General features: G+C 33.8%; 1 protein-coding gene across 3 annotated transcripts in view; it reads right to left on the bottom strand.

The window, feature by feature from the left end:
• The window catches only part of LOC145246568 (uncharacterized), an 896698-nt gene that overhangs the window by 259530 nt on the left and 620515 nt on the right, over positions 1–16653 (bottom strand). For all 3 annotated transcript variants that reach the window (XM_080108171.1, XM_080108172.1, XM_080108173.1), the window contains 2 exons: positions 3944–4317; positions 1588–1885 (listed from right to left, as the gene is read on the bottom strand). In XM_080108171.1, coding sequence (XP_079964297.1) covers positions 1588–1885; positions 3944–4317 — 672 coding nt within the window. The remainder of the gene's footprint in view (positions 1–1587; positions 1886–3943; positions 4318–16653) is intronic.

Below are 16653 nucleotides of genomic sequence, written 5' to 3'. Positions count from 1 at the left end.
GGTGTTCGTTCGCGCCTGATCTCCATAGAATGTAAATATGTCACACAGTTTAACAAGGTTTTTTTTAAAAGGGGGTGAGTGCCCACAATAACACCTTAATTTTAATCTTAATTCACGTTAGCTTTCATTATTTTTTTGAGTTGAATCATATTGTTTCGAATAAATTCACCTCATAAATTCACGTTCTTATTAAAGTGAAAGCCAAAAAATTACAAGTGAAAATGTGTGTTTTTGAGCGAGGACAACCCTCATCCTATATACTCAATGATTTCTTGATCTACAAACTTGAAATTTTGTATATATGGTATTCAAACATGTGGAAAACATTTTAGTCTGTTTTTATTAGGAAAAAAATGCTGCTAAGATGTCAAAATTGAAAATTATTACTTGGGATTATCGGATTTTTTTTTCTGTTTGTAAACTGTTTCACGACTACGTATGCCCAAATCGTTCACATCATAGCTTCCTTATGTTAAGAATAAGTAGGTTTGAAAACACTCATTAAAGATCGTGACAAGCTGGCTTAATGGTTATGGTACTTGACTCATTGCACATTAGATTTTCGTTTCGATCTCAGCTCGCGTATTTTTTCTTACTTATAAGAAGTTAAGTGTTTAGAAAAAAACATAATACTCGCATGCACATATCTCAGTTTCTTTCCATTTTTTACTTCATTTTCTAAAGGAATTTAACATTACTTTTAAAACCGGGCAATGCCGGATACATTTGCTTGTGTATTGATATTTATTACTACCTATCATTACTATATAGATATATGAACTATTTATTATTACTTATTATTACTATGTAGATATACCTGCTTATTACTATATATATATATATATATATATATATATATATATATATATATATATATATATATATATATATATGATTAGTTTTTTTTTTTTGGAAAAAGAATTCCAGCAGAGTGCTCAATTAAAACGAAAATCCAAATTTTAAGAGCGTACTTATATTTTGTGTACAGAAAGTTGTTAGTTGAGACAGGTCATTGGTACCGTCGGTTTCAAGCCCGATAATGCCCGTTTAAGGTATCCTTATCAAGCTCTCTTCAGCCAATATTCGTATATATATATATATATATATATATATATATATATATATAGTTAGTTAGTTATAAAATATATATCGCGATTAAGCTACACTGAATATTCCGCGTTTCATCCACATTAGGACTCTTCAGGCTTATGATGTCAACAATTGTGTGGATCAAAAACGCGGAATATTCAGTGTAGCTTAATCGCCATATATATTTTATAACTTACTAACTAGCTCTACCTACGTATTGAGCACTTTTGAAGTAAATACTTAAAGTTTACGCATAAATTTATACTTTCGTATATTAATTTATGTGAGTAAATGAAATAGTCATATATATATATATATATATATATATATATATATAATCTATTGTTTATGATTAATGCCTTCTTTATATGGTGTTAAATGCTACACAAGGTCTGAGAATAACGTTCAAGGTTCGAACAATAGTCTGAAGAATCCAAATAATACGAATAATAAATCCTCATCTCAAAAATACAGAAATATATGTTTAAAAAATCTTACGTTTTATGCATGTCGTATTGGCTGACGTTGGATGAAATCCTGATTGACACAAACACATGCCGTTAGTGCAATTGCTGTTATTAACAGCGTCTTCGCAGTCCTTATGTATCTTGCAAGTCGGATCAAATATCTTCCGGAGTAAACAGGAAGTTCCGTCATTTTGTACATAAAATCCCGACGAGCATGCGCACTGTGTAGACTGACACGAGCTATTTGCAACGGCGTTGAAACAGTCAACATTTCCTTGGCAAGTGTCGCCAATCTTCCGCAGGACACACGAAGTATTATCAAATCTGGCCTAGAAAAAAAATTAAAGAGAAAAGCATACAAATTATGTTCAGCTTAAAAAACGTTAAAACTCGAAACGTTAAAAGATTAAAACTAAAATAGAATATGACACAAGGAAATATAAACACTTGATAAATGGGTACATGCTTGAAATATCGTCAATTTTTGACATCATATCATATTCTAGTCAACGAGAAAAATACTAAAAACTTGTAAGGTTTAAATTTAAAAAATGTCGATTTGCATATATATATATATATATATATATATATATATATATATATATATATATATATATATATATTATTATTGACTCACAAGGAGCTTTCACACAGGTCATCAAAGATCTCTCCTTGAAAACAGCCTGTGGTGTTCCCTAGAAGCTGAGTGACTACAAATCTCCCCAGTTTCCAGTACTTTCCATCTCTTTCGATAACATTTGCAAATAAATTTGCATTATCGGAAAAGCTGTTTGCCATTGATTTCTCGTTGGCAGCGGCTATTGATATTCACTGGAATTTGAGTGGCAATACGCCTCCCCAAGGTCCCAGTTCTCTTCGCACTTATCCGGCGGGAGTCCAGTCATTTCCTCGGTCTTTACTTCCTCCTTGACTACTTGGTTATTTGGTCTCACTTTTTTTTGGGGGGGGGGGGTGCAGTAATGTGGTGATGGGAGGATGGGGTGAGGTTAGAGAACTTATAGATATGCGGCTTCGGTGTTCTTGGTTCCAGGTAGCGCTTCATATTTTGCCTTTGCAGCAGTTATTATTATTATTATTATTATTATTATTATTATTATTATTATTATTATTATTATATAAAAGGAGCTTTTTGTGTGTGAGGGCGTGTGGTGTGTTTCCTATGGACTCCAAAACGGCTGGGTCGACTTTTTAGAAATTGTACAGATAAGTACTTGATGCGTACGGGAGTGTCCTCTCATAACTTTTGTATTGGAATGCGTTTGTATCGAAAATCAATGATCGAAAAAATCCGATTACAGAAGGAAGTTTGTATTTCTACCTAAGTTTGCATTTGTATAAAACCTAACATCACAAATGCATTTAAAAAGTTTTATCAGCGCACAAGTAGAAAGGTCAAGACAGTGGCGCGTTCAAAATGAATATGTGCTCTTATGAGGCAATTGAACCATGATACTTAAGTTTTGTAATTTAAACTTAAATTCAAGTGATTGTGTAAAAATAATTTCATGAAATCAACATTTCGTTCTTTGATAAGACAGGGGCGCGTTTAAAATGGATGTTTCTGTTTAAAGCATAATTAAAGCATGATGCTGGATTTTTGTATTTGAAACTTGAGTGAAGAAATTATTTACCAATAATTCAATGAAATGATAATTGTAGATGAGGCACGTGAAGTTCCCTCTCGCTGTAAGATAGCTGGTCCATGATTAGAGCAGACAATCAATCGATTTGTTTGGAATTCAACTGATTCCGACGACCATAAAAGTATTGCAAGTATGGAACATTCGTTGATCCTGACTTAATCACTGGCAACATCGGATTTCCCTGCTAATTTATATATAGATATGTAATACTATATATATATATATATATATATATATATATATATATATATATTATTCAGAATTTTTCCTCCGAGAAGGTATATAAACATCGAAAACTCATAGGTAAAGGAAATATATTTTACTATACTTTGTCTTGCATACAATAAAATTTCTATATTTGAAATTTAACTTTTTCAAATCACAAATTTTAAATTCCTAAATTATTATTTATATATATATATATATATATATATATATATATATATATATATATATAATACACTATAACTGCGCCCTACTTTTCATTGAGCACCTTTGATAAACACCATAATTACAGTAAATTTACTTCTAGAAAACAATATTGCAATCACACACACACACACACACATAAGTATTTATCTATATATAAGTACAGGTAAAAATATATGTATGTGTGTGTGAATATATATATATATATATATATATATATATAGATAGATAGATAGATAGATAGATAACAGCTAAGTTATCCTGTTTTCCTCTTAAATGTTATCATTTATTTACCTGATAACCGTTCTTGCACAAACAGACTTTGTTCTTGCAGTGGCTGTGATCAACAGCTGCACTACAGTCAATATCTCTCTGACACGTGTTGTCGTAGATTCGGCGAAGTGTGCATTTGGTTCGGCTCTCGGAACCATGGTAACCTTCCATGCACTGGCATGTCTTATCCCGACACTCGCTGCGGGACACGGCGGCGCTGCAGTCAAAGTCTGTTTTACAGGTCCGATCTCCCAGCTTCCGCAAGTGACACATCGTTTTGTCATCGGTTGGGTGGAAACCCGCGAGACACGCACAGGTACCATCAAGGCATTCGGCGTTCGAGATGGCATCGCTGCAGTCCGGGTCAGTTAGACACGTGGAATCACCAATTCGACCTGGAAAACAAAATAAGAATTAGAAACCGAAAAACTAAAAGGATGTTAAATAAAATTAAAACTGTTGAAAAAATGAGATTTGAATGATTTGGATTAATATATATATATATATATATATATATATATATATATATATATATATATATATATAGTAGTCTGAAAATAAATTTATAGCAAGTAACCTACAGAGGGGCGTCCATCTTTTATTTCCACAGGAAATCATCCGGCTAAATGTATACGACAAATTCTGGGAATCTCTGTATAGTATCTCTTTGGCATCTTTGTCCTACTATATATTAGGTTAAATGCATTTAGCCTGATGATTTTCTGTAGGAATGAAACATAGACGTCTTTATGTTGCTTACTTGTTATAGATATACATGCAATCTACAAAGTTCTGCTTACAAAATCGAATCGGTTGAAAAAATCTTGAAAAATATCCACAATACATTAACTTTCTTTTAAATGTATATACGTGTTTTTACGAATGTATCCCCACTAGAGGATGAGGGTTACTGAGTTTGTCTTGTAGACTTGTAGCAGAACGTCTAAAGTACTAATTAAACTTCAGTTATAACTGACATTCTTCTTGAGGTTAACAGTCCAATCCTCAATTCGGACGACTTATGTATAAAATTAGGAATTAATTAAAACTTCTATCCAGTCATTGCTGAGGAAACGAAAGCAAGATGATCTCCTGCCACTCCTATGGATTGAATAAAGTTTACGTTCGAAATTCCGTTCAGATTTTCATGTTGGACAGAAAGATTTCCGTTGTCGACAAAAAAAAATTCTCGTGTCCGACAAAAACATTCGTGTCTAACAGATAAATTCTCGAGGTCTACAAAATACACCTAAACAATGTCGGAGGTTACATCAGCCGAAACGTTACGAATATAACAACACGCATGAGAATTGTAGTCTGAATAAACCAGATAATCAAAATTATAAATCCGCATCCCAAAAATTCAAGTGTTGACCATAAGTATTCACATTTTTGCGAAAAATGTTGCTTTACGATAATTGGAAACATCATTTCCGCCGCTCAAAGCTCCACCCATGAAAAAAGGTTTTGAAATGAAGATGGATGGCTCTCGTCTAGGAGAAGCTCCATGTTTTGATAAGCTTCTAGGATTGACCTTTACTCCTGATCTGAAATGGAACACGTACATCAAGTTTGTTGCCAAGGTCGCTGGAAAGATGGTGGGATCGTTCTACCGCTCCAGAAGATATCTCACTGCTGATGCAATTCTCTATCCATATAAAAGCCAAGTACGTCCAAGGATGAAGTACTGCTGCCACATCTGGGCAGGATCTGCTAAAAACAGCCTATGCTGCCTTGACGGAGTACAAAATAGACTTCGTAGCGTAGTGGGGGATGCTCTTTTCTCTTCCCTGTAACCTCTCTCCCACAGAAGAGACGTTAAGAGCATCTTTGTTTTATAGTTATTTCAATGGCAAGTACTCGTCTGAGCACCAATCTCTGGCCCCCTCGCCAATCTTTAACGAAAAACACCCGTCTAACTGAAACCCCTGTCAGTAATTTTCCCCATTCTTTATCTGTGTTTATCTAAAACGTAGAGTCCACGACAAACTTCTTTCTTAGAAGTGCACGCCTGTGAAACTCTCTTCCGTTTTCCTGTTTCCCACCTGACTACAACTTGGATGTCTTCAAGTCCAACATAAACAAATTCCTGATAAACCGCCCCCTTAAGTAAGACACTTTATCAAATCTCCAATACTAACGATTACTACGATATTATCCCATTGATTACTGTACACGCAATAACCCTTATTATGGTTACTGGTTGTCTGTAGAGCAAATACAAGAATGATTACGGAATGAGAACCGGATGCGGTCAAAAAGTAAAGAAAATTTTTTAATTTGATCATAAATTTTTGCGATTAAAAAATCACAAATCATGAAATAATGGTTATGACATTTAAAAATAACACCTGTAAATATTTTAAATACTACATATCTATAATATAAAGCTGAATGTGTGTGTGCGTGTGTGTGTGCGTGTGTGTGTGTGTGTGTGTGTGTGTGTGTGTGTGGTCACGAATAGGCTCCTATATGGTTGACTATTAAAAAAAAAAACTGATTACATATAATGATAGAAGATTATCGAGACACATGAATGGTTATGTTTGATATGGCAGAACGGTAGTTCATTAAAAGTGTGGGGTCTGCGTTCGCGCCTGATTCACAAAGTATGGAAATAAACAATTTAAAAAAAAAACGTTTACAAGTGTTTTTGATATAGATGTACATAAGAATACTTTGATAAGTATGTTTTAACTTAAATACGGATGGTATAATAAAATTGTGGGGTCTGCTTCGCGCCTGGCCTCCATGGAATGGAAATAGGCACAAACTTTAATAAAGACTTTTCATATCTATCTGCATAAGTATACTTTGATAATTATGTTTCAGTTTGAAGAAATATGGTATGATAAAATTATTGGGTGTTCGCTCGTACCTGATCTGCATAGAATGGAAATATGTCACAAAGTTTAACAAGGTTTTTTTAACATAGATCCACAGAATATTGTGATAAGTGTTTCAGTGTCAACAGGTATGGTATTATGGTATAATAAATTATGGGGTTTATCTATTTTATTTTTACTTTCATCATATTTTGCTTTGGTTTTGATACCCCGAAATTCAACCCAAATTTACAACCGTTGCTTTTCATAATCTATCATACTTTCATAAATCAGAGTCCATTTTCTGTAGGCTGTTTTTGAACCCAGTCAACGACGGGTACTTTTGCTAGTATATATATATATATATATATATATATATATATATATATATATATATATATATATATGAACACAAGATTATCATTGCTTCTCATTCAACAAGTGCTCATTCCTTTTGTGACAAAATTTCAAACAAGTTTTACAGCTTCTCAGATCTATTTTGAAAAAAAATTTTTAGTTTTTGTTCAGTAAAACAACAGGTATAATAAAAACATGCTCAGAATCTATATGGGACGGAGAGATGTTTTTTGTTGTTTTTTTATTGTTCGAATGGGAACTGTGGAGATGATTGACGTAATAAGATTTTTAAAAACTGTATCTAATAATTCACCGCTGTCCCGATCTGCCGCTCAACTGTACTGCCGCTCATAATTCACAGGTAACAACTGAACCAGAAAGAGAAAATTTTATTTCTAAGCAAAGCCTGGAAAAATCATGGATTATATAACAAATGTATTAATTAAGAATTAATTATATATTGTTAAACTGATTTTCTTTATTCTTAATGCTGCAATATTTTAAGTTATAAAATTATTATATTTTACTAGAATATCTTTTCTTTTTCTTTTCCAGTTTTAACAACTTTTCCATGTTTAAATCTTAACCAAATTACTTTTCATGCTCGCATTTTTTATGTAATATATATATATATATATATATATATATATATATATATATATATATATATATATATATCGGATGCTTTTAAATATATATTGTTTTTAAATCCTCAAAACAGTGTTTCATGGAAGATAAGTAATGATCCCTGCAATAATATTTCGTGAATTCTTGAAATCAAATTAACTTAGCGATTTCAAGAAATTAACTGACCTACTGTGATAAAACAATTTTTCAACAAAACGCAATTTTTATTTAAATACATTTTTAAAGGTGTAAAAAAATCTTACAAAAAAACATTTAAAATTCTTGACAGTATCTGTTTCAAAGCGCAAAATTAATCACTTAATTATTATATCAATCAGTGAATCTATTTTGCCCTTAACTCATCAGAACAAATAGCAACAATCAATCAGTCAAAAGGAATTGAAACGTAATATCTATATTTTTCTATTTTCTATTACCCCATATATATATATATATATATATATATATATATCCTGGCTTGAGGTGGTTGCCTGTCTAGCCGCACTGATGAGCTGTGAAACAGCGAAACAGTACTGTATGTGGATGACTATATATATATATATATATATATATATAATACAAATATAAACATGGGGAAAACATTCAAAATAAAAAAAGATAAATTAAAAATCAAGGCTTAAAAACGCAGATGACATATATAGAGTAGTTAAGTATTTTAAGTCGAAACGATGATAGGAGAAAATGTTCCTATGAGAAGATTCCGGAATTATATGTGGACAAGTAGAATGAAACTAAAATCAAAACTGTTATAATTATCAAAAATATCATTTGATCATCACACACAGTTTGGATTTTAATTTGAATCTGAGAAGAACGCATGTCTTTGAAACCCTGCAGAATAAGAGTTAAATGTGTGTTCTTCTATAACAAGCGCTATTTCCTATTTTGGGTGTATCGAGTTTTTTTATTCGATTGAAATTACTATATAAATGTTAATATCTAAATTTTCTTCAAGTGTACAGTAGCTTTTGGCTTATGAACTTAAGTTTTACAGATGTTTATATATATATATATATATATATATATATATATATATATATATATATATATATATATACTGGTCATACTGGGTTACAGTTTTATATATATATATATATATATATATATATATATATATATATGTATGTATGCATATATATACATACATGTATATATACATACATATATATACACACATATATATATACATATATATACATATATATATACACATATATGATGATTGCAACGTCTTGTCAGACGAGTGCCACTCCCTCAGACATTTAAAATCAATGAGCCCAAATGTCTGAGGGAGTATCTATACAAATATGATGTTACAGAATCTTAGCTTTGTACGACAGCTAAGTCTCTCTCTTGGTTCAAAATGTTGAGATCCAGCAACAAGCAAGAGCAAGATAGCCAGCAACAAATTAAACTGCAGACCAGCTTAATGCGGGTACTGGTCTTCCGCTTAATGGTTTTTTAAATCAGAGATTTGCTTCTCCTAGAAAGGTTGCCTTCACCACGGCTTACGGGAGCCCTCTCTACCCCAATACACATATACACACACACAAATATACACGATGCTAGTTGGCCGTTGACCCAGAAAAAGAGTTCATTCGCCCTTTGGAAGGTCTTGTTTTAAATCCTTCAGAGAGACTAGCCACCCTCCTCACCAAACAAGTCAGGTCATGTCATATGCTACTGGTACTACCTGCCTCATGGTCGATTCACCGGCGACTAAACTGGTTCCCCCACCAGACACACATATATATACATATATATATACATACATATATACATATATATATATATACATACATATATATACATATACATATATATATTATATATATATATATAACTGTAACCCAGTTCCACACCATGATGAAAAGAATCTCACAGTGCCTCCAACAAAACCAACTCCAACAAAAAATAAAACTAAATCAAAAACAAATAGGATCCTGAACAGAAGCGTGCGTTCTATCCCAACCATTATCAATGGACAAGAGGTCATCTCGTCAGCATCAGACAAGGCCAAACTATTTGCAAAGAACTTTGCAGCTAATTCTACCCTATGCGACGAAGGCCATCAACTCCCCATATTTCCTCCTATAACACAGAACACGCTAGGTAACATACAAATATCCGTGCATGAGGTCTCCAAGCTAATCAAGAACCTAGATTCCAGTAAAGCAACTGCCTCTGACGGCATCCCAATTATAGTGTCAAAAAAGCTTCAACCAGAACTTTCTCCCATACTTACGAAACTGTTTAAGCGCTGCCTGAAGGAGAAGTGCTTTCCGAATCCCTGGAAGACCTCATCAGTTTGCCCTGTATTTAAGAATTCAGGTGATAAGTCATCTCCCTCTCAGTACAGACCAATAAGTCTCCTGTGTGTTTTGAGTAAGTTGCTGGAATCCATATTAAATAGAGAAATAGTCAACCACCTCAGCAGAAACAACCTTCTTAGTGACACACAATATGGTCGCCGCTCTGCAAGATCTACCGCAGATGTGCTAACGGTTATATCTCACAGGATTAGTGAATCTCTTGACAAAGGCTTCCTTTCTAGGGCAATTGCTCTTGACATATAAAAAGCCTTCGACAACGTATGGCATAAGGGTCTACTTCACAAGATTTTCAGCTACAGTATAACTGGAAATGTTTTCTCAATCATTAAATCATTTCTCTCCGATAGGCTCATAAGAGTAGTGGTCGATGGACAAAAATCAGAGGCTTCAGTATTAATGCTGGAGTCCCCCAGGGGTCAATCCTGGGCCCAACTCTCTTTCTGATCTACATCAATGACCTCCCAAAACACATACTTAAATCATTCGTTGACATCTATGCTGATGACACGACCATCTACGGCAACACATCAAAGGCTGTAAATGACAAAGTTCTCTCTGATTCTCTCTCCTCTGATCTCGAGCGCGTGGTTCAGTGGGGGAAGATGTGGCTGGTTACCTTTAATGCATCTAAAACCAAACTCCTATCCTTACATCATCAATGCTCTGATCCCCATCTGGCATCAATTATGATGGATGGCTCTCGTCTGGGAGAGGCCCCGTGTTTTGATAAGCTTCTGGGTTTGACCTTTACTCCTGATCTGAAATGGAACACGTACATCAAGTCTGTTGCCAAGGTCACTGGAAAGATGGTGGGATCCTTCTACCGCTCCAGAAGATATCTCACTACTGATGCAATTCTCTATCTATATAAAAGCCAAGTACGCCCAAGGATGGACTACTGCTGCCATATCTGGACAGGAGCTGCTAAAAACAGCCTATCCTGCCTTGGCAGAGTACAAAATAGACTTCGTGGCTTAGTGGGGGATGCCCTTTTCTCTACCCTGCAACCTCTCTCCCACAGAAGGGACGTTGCGAGCCTATCCTTGTTTTATCGTTATTTCCATGGCAGGTGCTCGTCTGAACTGCAATCTCTGGTTCCCCTTCGCCAATCTTTCACGAAAAACACCCGTCTAGCCGAATTCACTTTCCCCCACTCTTTATCTGTGCCTAAATCAAAACGCGGATTCCATGAACAAAGCTTCTTTCTTAGAACTGCACGCCTGTGGAACTCTGTTCCGTCTGCCTGCTTCCCACCTGACTACAACTTGGATGTCTTCAAGTCCAACGTTAATAAATTTCTAATGAACCGCCCCCTTAAGTAAACACTTCATCAAATCTCCACACTAACGTAATGATCTTGCAATAACCCTTATCCCTGAGTGGCTTCTGGGCCTTGATAAGTGGTGACCACTGTGTAAAAAAAAATCAGTATCAATTATACAAATGACACATTTTCTTTACCAGCGACAACAACAACAATCTTAAACCTGTCTAAATTCTTCGCACATAACATCACAAACAATTCCTTAATACAACTGCTGCCTCTCCAGAAATTCGAATATTCAGGAATGCTAAGTTGAAATTTTATACCAACAGATTCACGATCGGCAAAATGAAGATGAGATCACTACATACCCCGACCTCAAAAGTCTAAAAAGATCTCAAGGCTGAAGAATTTAGAACCGACATAACCATAAACATCATAACTCCCATTCGAACTCCAACGCTAATAGAATTAACTAAAGAACTATACAATAATGACGCCATTACTATTCCAACATTTATACAGTCTTACATAAAATACAGTAAAAAAAAAATAATAATATTCTACTCCATAAAACAAAGTTCGAACTACTTACATAAAAATCAACAGAACAATTAAAAAATGAATTAAATAATCACAGTAAATATTGCAAGAATATATAACAATGGAACTAAGTAAAATTATAGGTGATTACAAAACCGCTTATGAATACGGAAAGTAAAAAAAATCATAAATGCATAATAATCTTAAAACCTATAATCTCCCAAATCCCGTATATCACACAGCAAAAACAGTTAAAAACATTATTCTAATCTTATATATCGAATAGATGCAACATTAAATCTACTACCGGTCTCATAAATTTACTAAAGTAAAACTCCCCCAAAATTTCTCTAAGAATTAAAAACCTTATTTACTAACGTGTCGATAAAAGAAAGTTTAGAAATAATCGTAAATCAAGTCTAAAAACATATAGCTTCAAACCCCCGAAAAACTGTTTCAAACTAGTACTACTCACAAACCTACACACAAATCGTCGGCGTTTTGATGGGGCTGACTCTCGAACCCACTTTCGCAGAATATTACGTGACGAACTTCTTTTCTGATTCAAACAAACCTAATATAAACGCTTTATATGTCAACGATACTTTCATTACGAAGATATTAAAAAAAAACGCCAGCAAAATATCGAAACACGTTCTATTCTTACATTCACACAGGAAGGAAAATTAACAATAAAATCTCCTTTCCTAGACTTTAAAATCTAGTTATCAAAATAGTTTTGATTGCTTGATAATTAAACCATTTTTATCAGTTTGGCCTGCTTTGTTTTACTGAAGACTTGACTTAAACAGGAAATGAGATCAAGCGGCAAATAAAGCTCCTCTCCATCAGATACCTTTCATTGCAGCAAAAATGTTATTCGCATGCATTATAAACATGCATGCAACCACGCAGTGCATGTTTACAAAAATATCGACGCTTAAAATGATTAGTGAAACAAACAGAGATTATATTTCTATCTTTCCCTCAAGATGCTATGAAATTTACTAAAATCGAATCAATAGCAGACTTTTTCGTATGCGTATTTTTATAAATAGTACGCACATGAATGTGAAGTCCCCTACGAAGTAATCTCTCTCGGCTGCAATACACTTGTTATAACGTTGACACAGCTTCTGAAAGGACTCGTGTAGGTCCTCTTGTATGAGCATGTCAATGCCGCTCATCACGGCCTCTTTAATCTCCTCAGTTATCTCATAACGACAGCCTCTTAGGTTTTCGTTGAAATTAGGGAATAACCAAAGGTCAAAGGGAGCAAGGCCTGGAGTATAGGGAGGGTGAGGAAGTGTCTTGATACCCATCTTGATCAAATAGTCTGATCTTCTCTGAGCACCATTGATACAATTTTCGCGCAAATCTTCTGCATCTACAGTTCCTCGCGAATACATTTCCCACACTGACATCAACCTCTGCACTTATTGTCTCGATAGAAACACAACACTCCTTATCCATGAAATTCTTTATTTAGCTAATCAACTCTGGTGTTCTTACTTCCTTACTCCTCCCAAACCTCTTATCATCGCTAACAGGCTCCCTGCCTTCCTTGAATCTATAATGCAACTCCAAAGCTAGTGCTTGATTCATACAAGATGGTCCAAAAGCAGTCTGAAGAAAGTTAATTTCGTCGGAACACATACTATTAATTACTTATAAAACAATCATAGGAGTGCAACACTGTGGGGATTGGACAGAGGGTAGAGTTTGGTAAACAGTGCGTGACATATTAGATGAGAACATTATTTTTTGTAACCTATCTAATGGTTGGTACACCAGACGTGACAAGAATATGGGCGAATGGTGACTTTTATAGATATACAATACTGGCAGTTATGAGAAAATCATTTGTCTTCGTGATTTCGTTTAAATTAACCGCAACTAGAAACAGTTTTCTTTTAGCACCAACAAATCCCATTAATCATCGACTAAAGAAAAGTTTCACGAAAGAAAAGGACTCCGGAAGCTGAGTGACTAGAAAACAAGATGTGAAGCGGATCATTATAAAGATTTGTTGTCATTATAAATAAGCATTGAAAATTAACTAAGTCATAAAAAGTAAATGTTATTATGTACTTTGGACACCGGGTTTTGTATGCGTTCGTCTCTTTGAAATATGATCGCTAAAGTGTCCGCTGGCATTGCGATAACTAATGGCGGTATATCATTCGACACAACATCAATTTTTATCCGATGCGATTGCAAACCTTTTGAAATTTCCCATCATACACCATTACTCAAGATGAATTATTGAATATGCGACCGACGAGTTATCTTTGGTGTGAAAACACAAACTGTTGTCAAATGTGTTGTTTGTGTGACTAATGCTTCTACATCAGATTTGGCGCATTTCCAGAAAAGCAATTTCCTACTAATGTTATAGAGGATTAATCAGTACTGCTATGATACCATCCATCTCGCTAGTAAAACATTAATATATTATCTGTGAACACACCACACACATACACACACACACACACACACACACACATATATATATATATATATATATATATACAGAAAGAGAGAGAGGGGGGATGAGGAATCTTTGGTTATCCAATTATATTTCACTCTTTATTTATACCAATACTTTACTTTAGGAAGCTCAATGTAGCTACAACACATTTACAAATAAATGACAAAATGTTTAGATTCCTAATTCTAAAATGTTCATCTTACCGTTTATTTTTTTTCAGCGTGTTAGAATGTTCACTTTGACAAAACCTGTTTCATAACAAAGAAACATTTATATAATAATTACGTCAATATTTGAATATTTTCTACCCAGACTCATCAGAAGAATAGGAACTCATTAACATAATTAACATAAAAATATATACATATGAGTATGATGATATAAATCCAAAAAGATTGGAAGAGTAATTGCAATTGTTTTATGTATATATATATATGTGTGTGTGTGTGTGTGTGTGTGTGTGTGTGTGTGTGTGTGTGTGTGTGTGTGTGCGTATGTGTGTGTGTGTATATATATGTATATATACTATTTTCGGATTTCGAATATTTCAATATATATATGTGTGTGTGTGTGTGTGTGTGTGTGTGTATGTGTGTGTGTGTGTGTGTGTGTGTGACTACTTCATTTAATCACATGAATTAATTAATTAAGAAATTATAAATGTATGCGTAAACTTTAAGTATTTACTTCAACAGTGCTCAATACGTATGTAGAGCTAGGTAGTAAGTTATAAAATATATATGGCAATTAAGCTACACAGAATATTCCGCATATCATCCACACTCTGATTGACCAATCCTAGCGTGGATGAAACGCAGAATATTCTGTGTATCTTAATTGCCATAAATATATATATATAATTCTTTTAACTTTCTTGAAGTTTTACATTTGGATTTTACCGTCATTGGATTTTTTATCTTCCACCAGACTATCCATTCACGTGTAATCACCTTTTTCTTTACCATATTCCCTCTGATTAACTTATTTTGTTTTCAAGTAAGATCTTTGACTTACTTGTTGTTTCATCAAATACTTCTGCATGCAAAATCCAATCCCGCAGTTTGCTAATTCATACCCTCTGATGAGAAGGAGAGTATTTCTTCGAAACTCCGCGGATTAAGGACTATCCATTTATCTAGTGTTTCCTTTTCAGATTAAATATGTTTTTAACTCATTTCAAAGTGTTTTTTAACATATTTTATTGTTTGCTCATATATATATATATATATATATATATATATATATATATATTCATTTTCTTTTAAAGGAATTTAACGTTACGTTTAATACCGATCAACGCCGGGTACATCTGCTAGTATATATATATATATATATATATATATATATATATATATATATATATATATATATAAACTTTTTATTTCAAAGAAAGCTGCTTAATTCTTTGAAGTATAACTTTCAAAAACATAACAATATCGGAATATAAATCAAATTAGATAAAGCTGTCCGCTATCTTCCATAAATCTTCGTCTCGATTTTTTCTTATGTACGAAAACCCCTATTAGCAGACAGCTTTCCGAGCTCGTAAGCCACAATCCAGAAGCGCATACATTGAAACATGTAGCGACAAAAGGCAGGAATACAATTTGCGAACTTGAATTTTTGTTTGTAATAGTTTCGATAATTTAGTTACTGCGTGTATACCACAAGGGCTAACTTCAACATGAGAACGTTAAAACGGTTAAACACCTGCGATCGCGTATGTCTTCGATCTGGGAGAAAGTAGATAGAATTAACTGGGGTAATATGTTTCGAGTCATATTTTTTCTTTGCGATTAGAACTTCTGCGGTGATTTTGGCGTAATCGAACGCAACGAAAATTTAGCAGCATTTAACCTTAAAATAAATAAAAAATGAATAATTTATCTATGTATAAAAGTGAACGTGTGTGTGTGTGTGTGTCTGTGTGCTGTGTTCATTTCCCTACGCAATAACTGTGTCAATTTTAAGTCTACAGAGACTCGAAATTTTATTTAAAGGGTACTGAGATTTGGGAAAATCTTTATAATACGTCTTCAGCCAGAAATTTGGCTGTTATTGGGTCAAAGTTGAACGATTTCACCTCTGAGAACTCTGCCAAACTCAACCGACAATTTTAGGTCTAAACACTTGAAATTTTAGATATAGGTTCCTTGTACATTGATCTAAGAATAACTTGATGTAAGCCCAAAACAATAAATGTTCAGGGGTCATAATAGGGGTCAAATTTTTAAAAAGTTCATCTCTGCGATCTCTACATAATTACTCAA

This window comes from Euprymna scolopes, chromosome 24 (assembly GCF_053919585.1).
Source record: "Euprymna scolopes isolate OS-2025 chromosome 24, ASM5391958v1, whole genome shotgun sequence".
In the NCBI taxonomy this organism is placed as follows: domain Eukaryota; kingdom Metazoa; phylum Mollusca; class Cephalopoda; order Sepiida; family Sepiolidae; genus Euprymna; species Euprymna scolopes.
The sequence above is the reverse complement of the archived record's forward strand: the minus strand, read 5'-3'. Positions and strand labels throughout refer to the sequence as shown.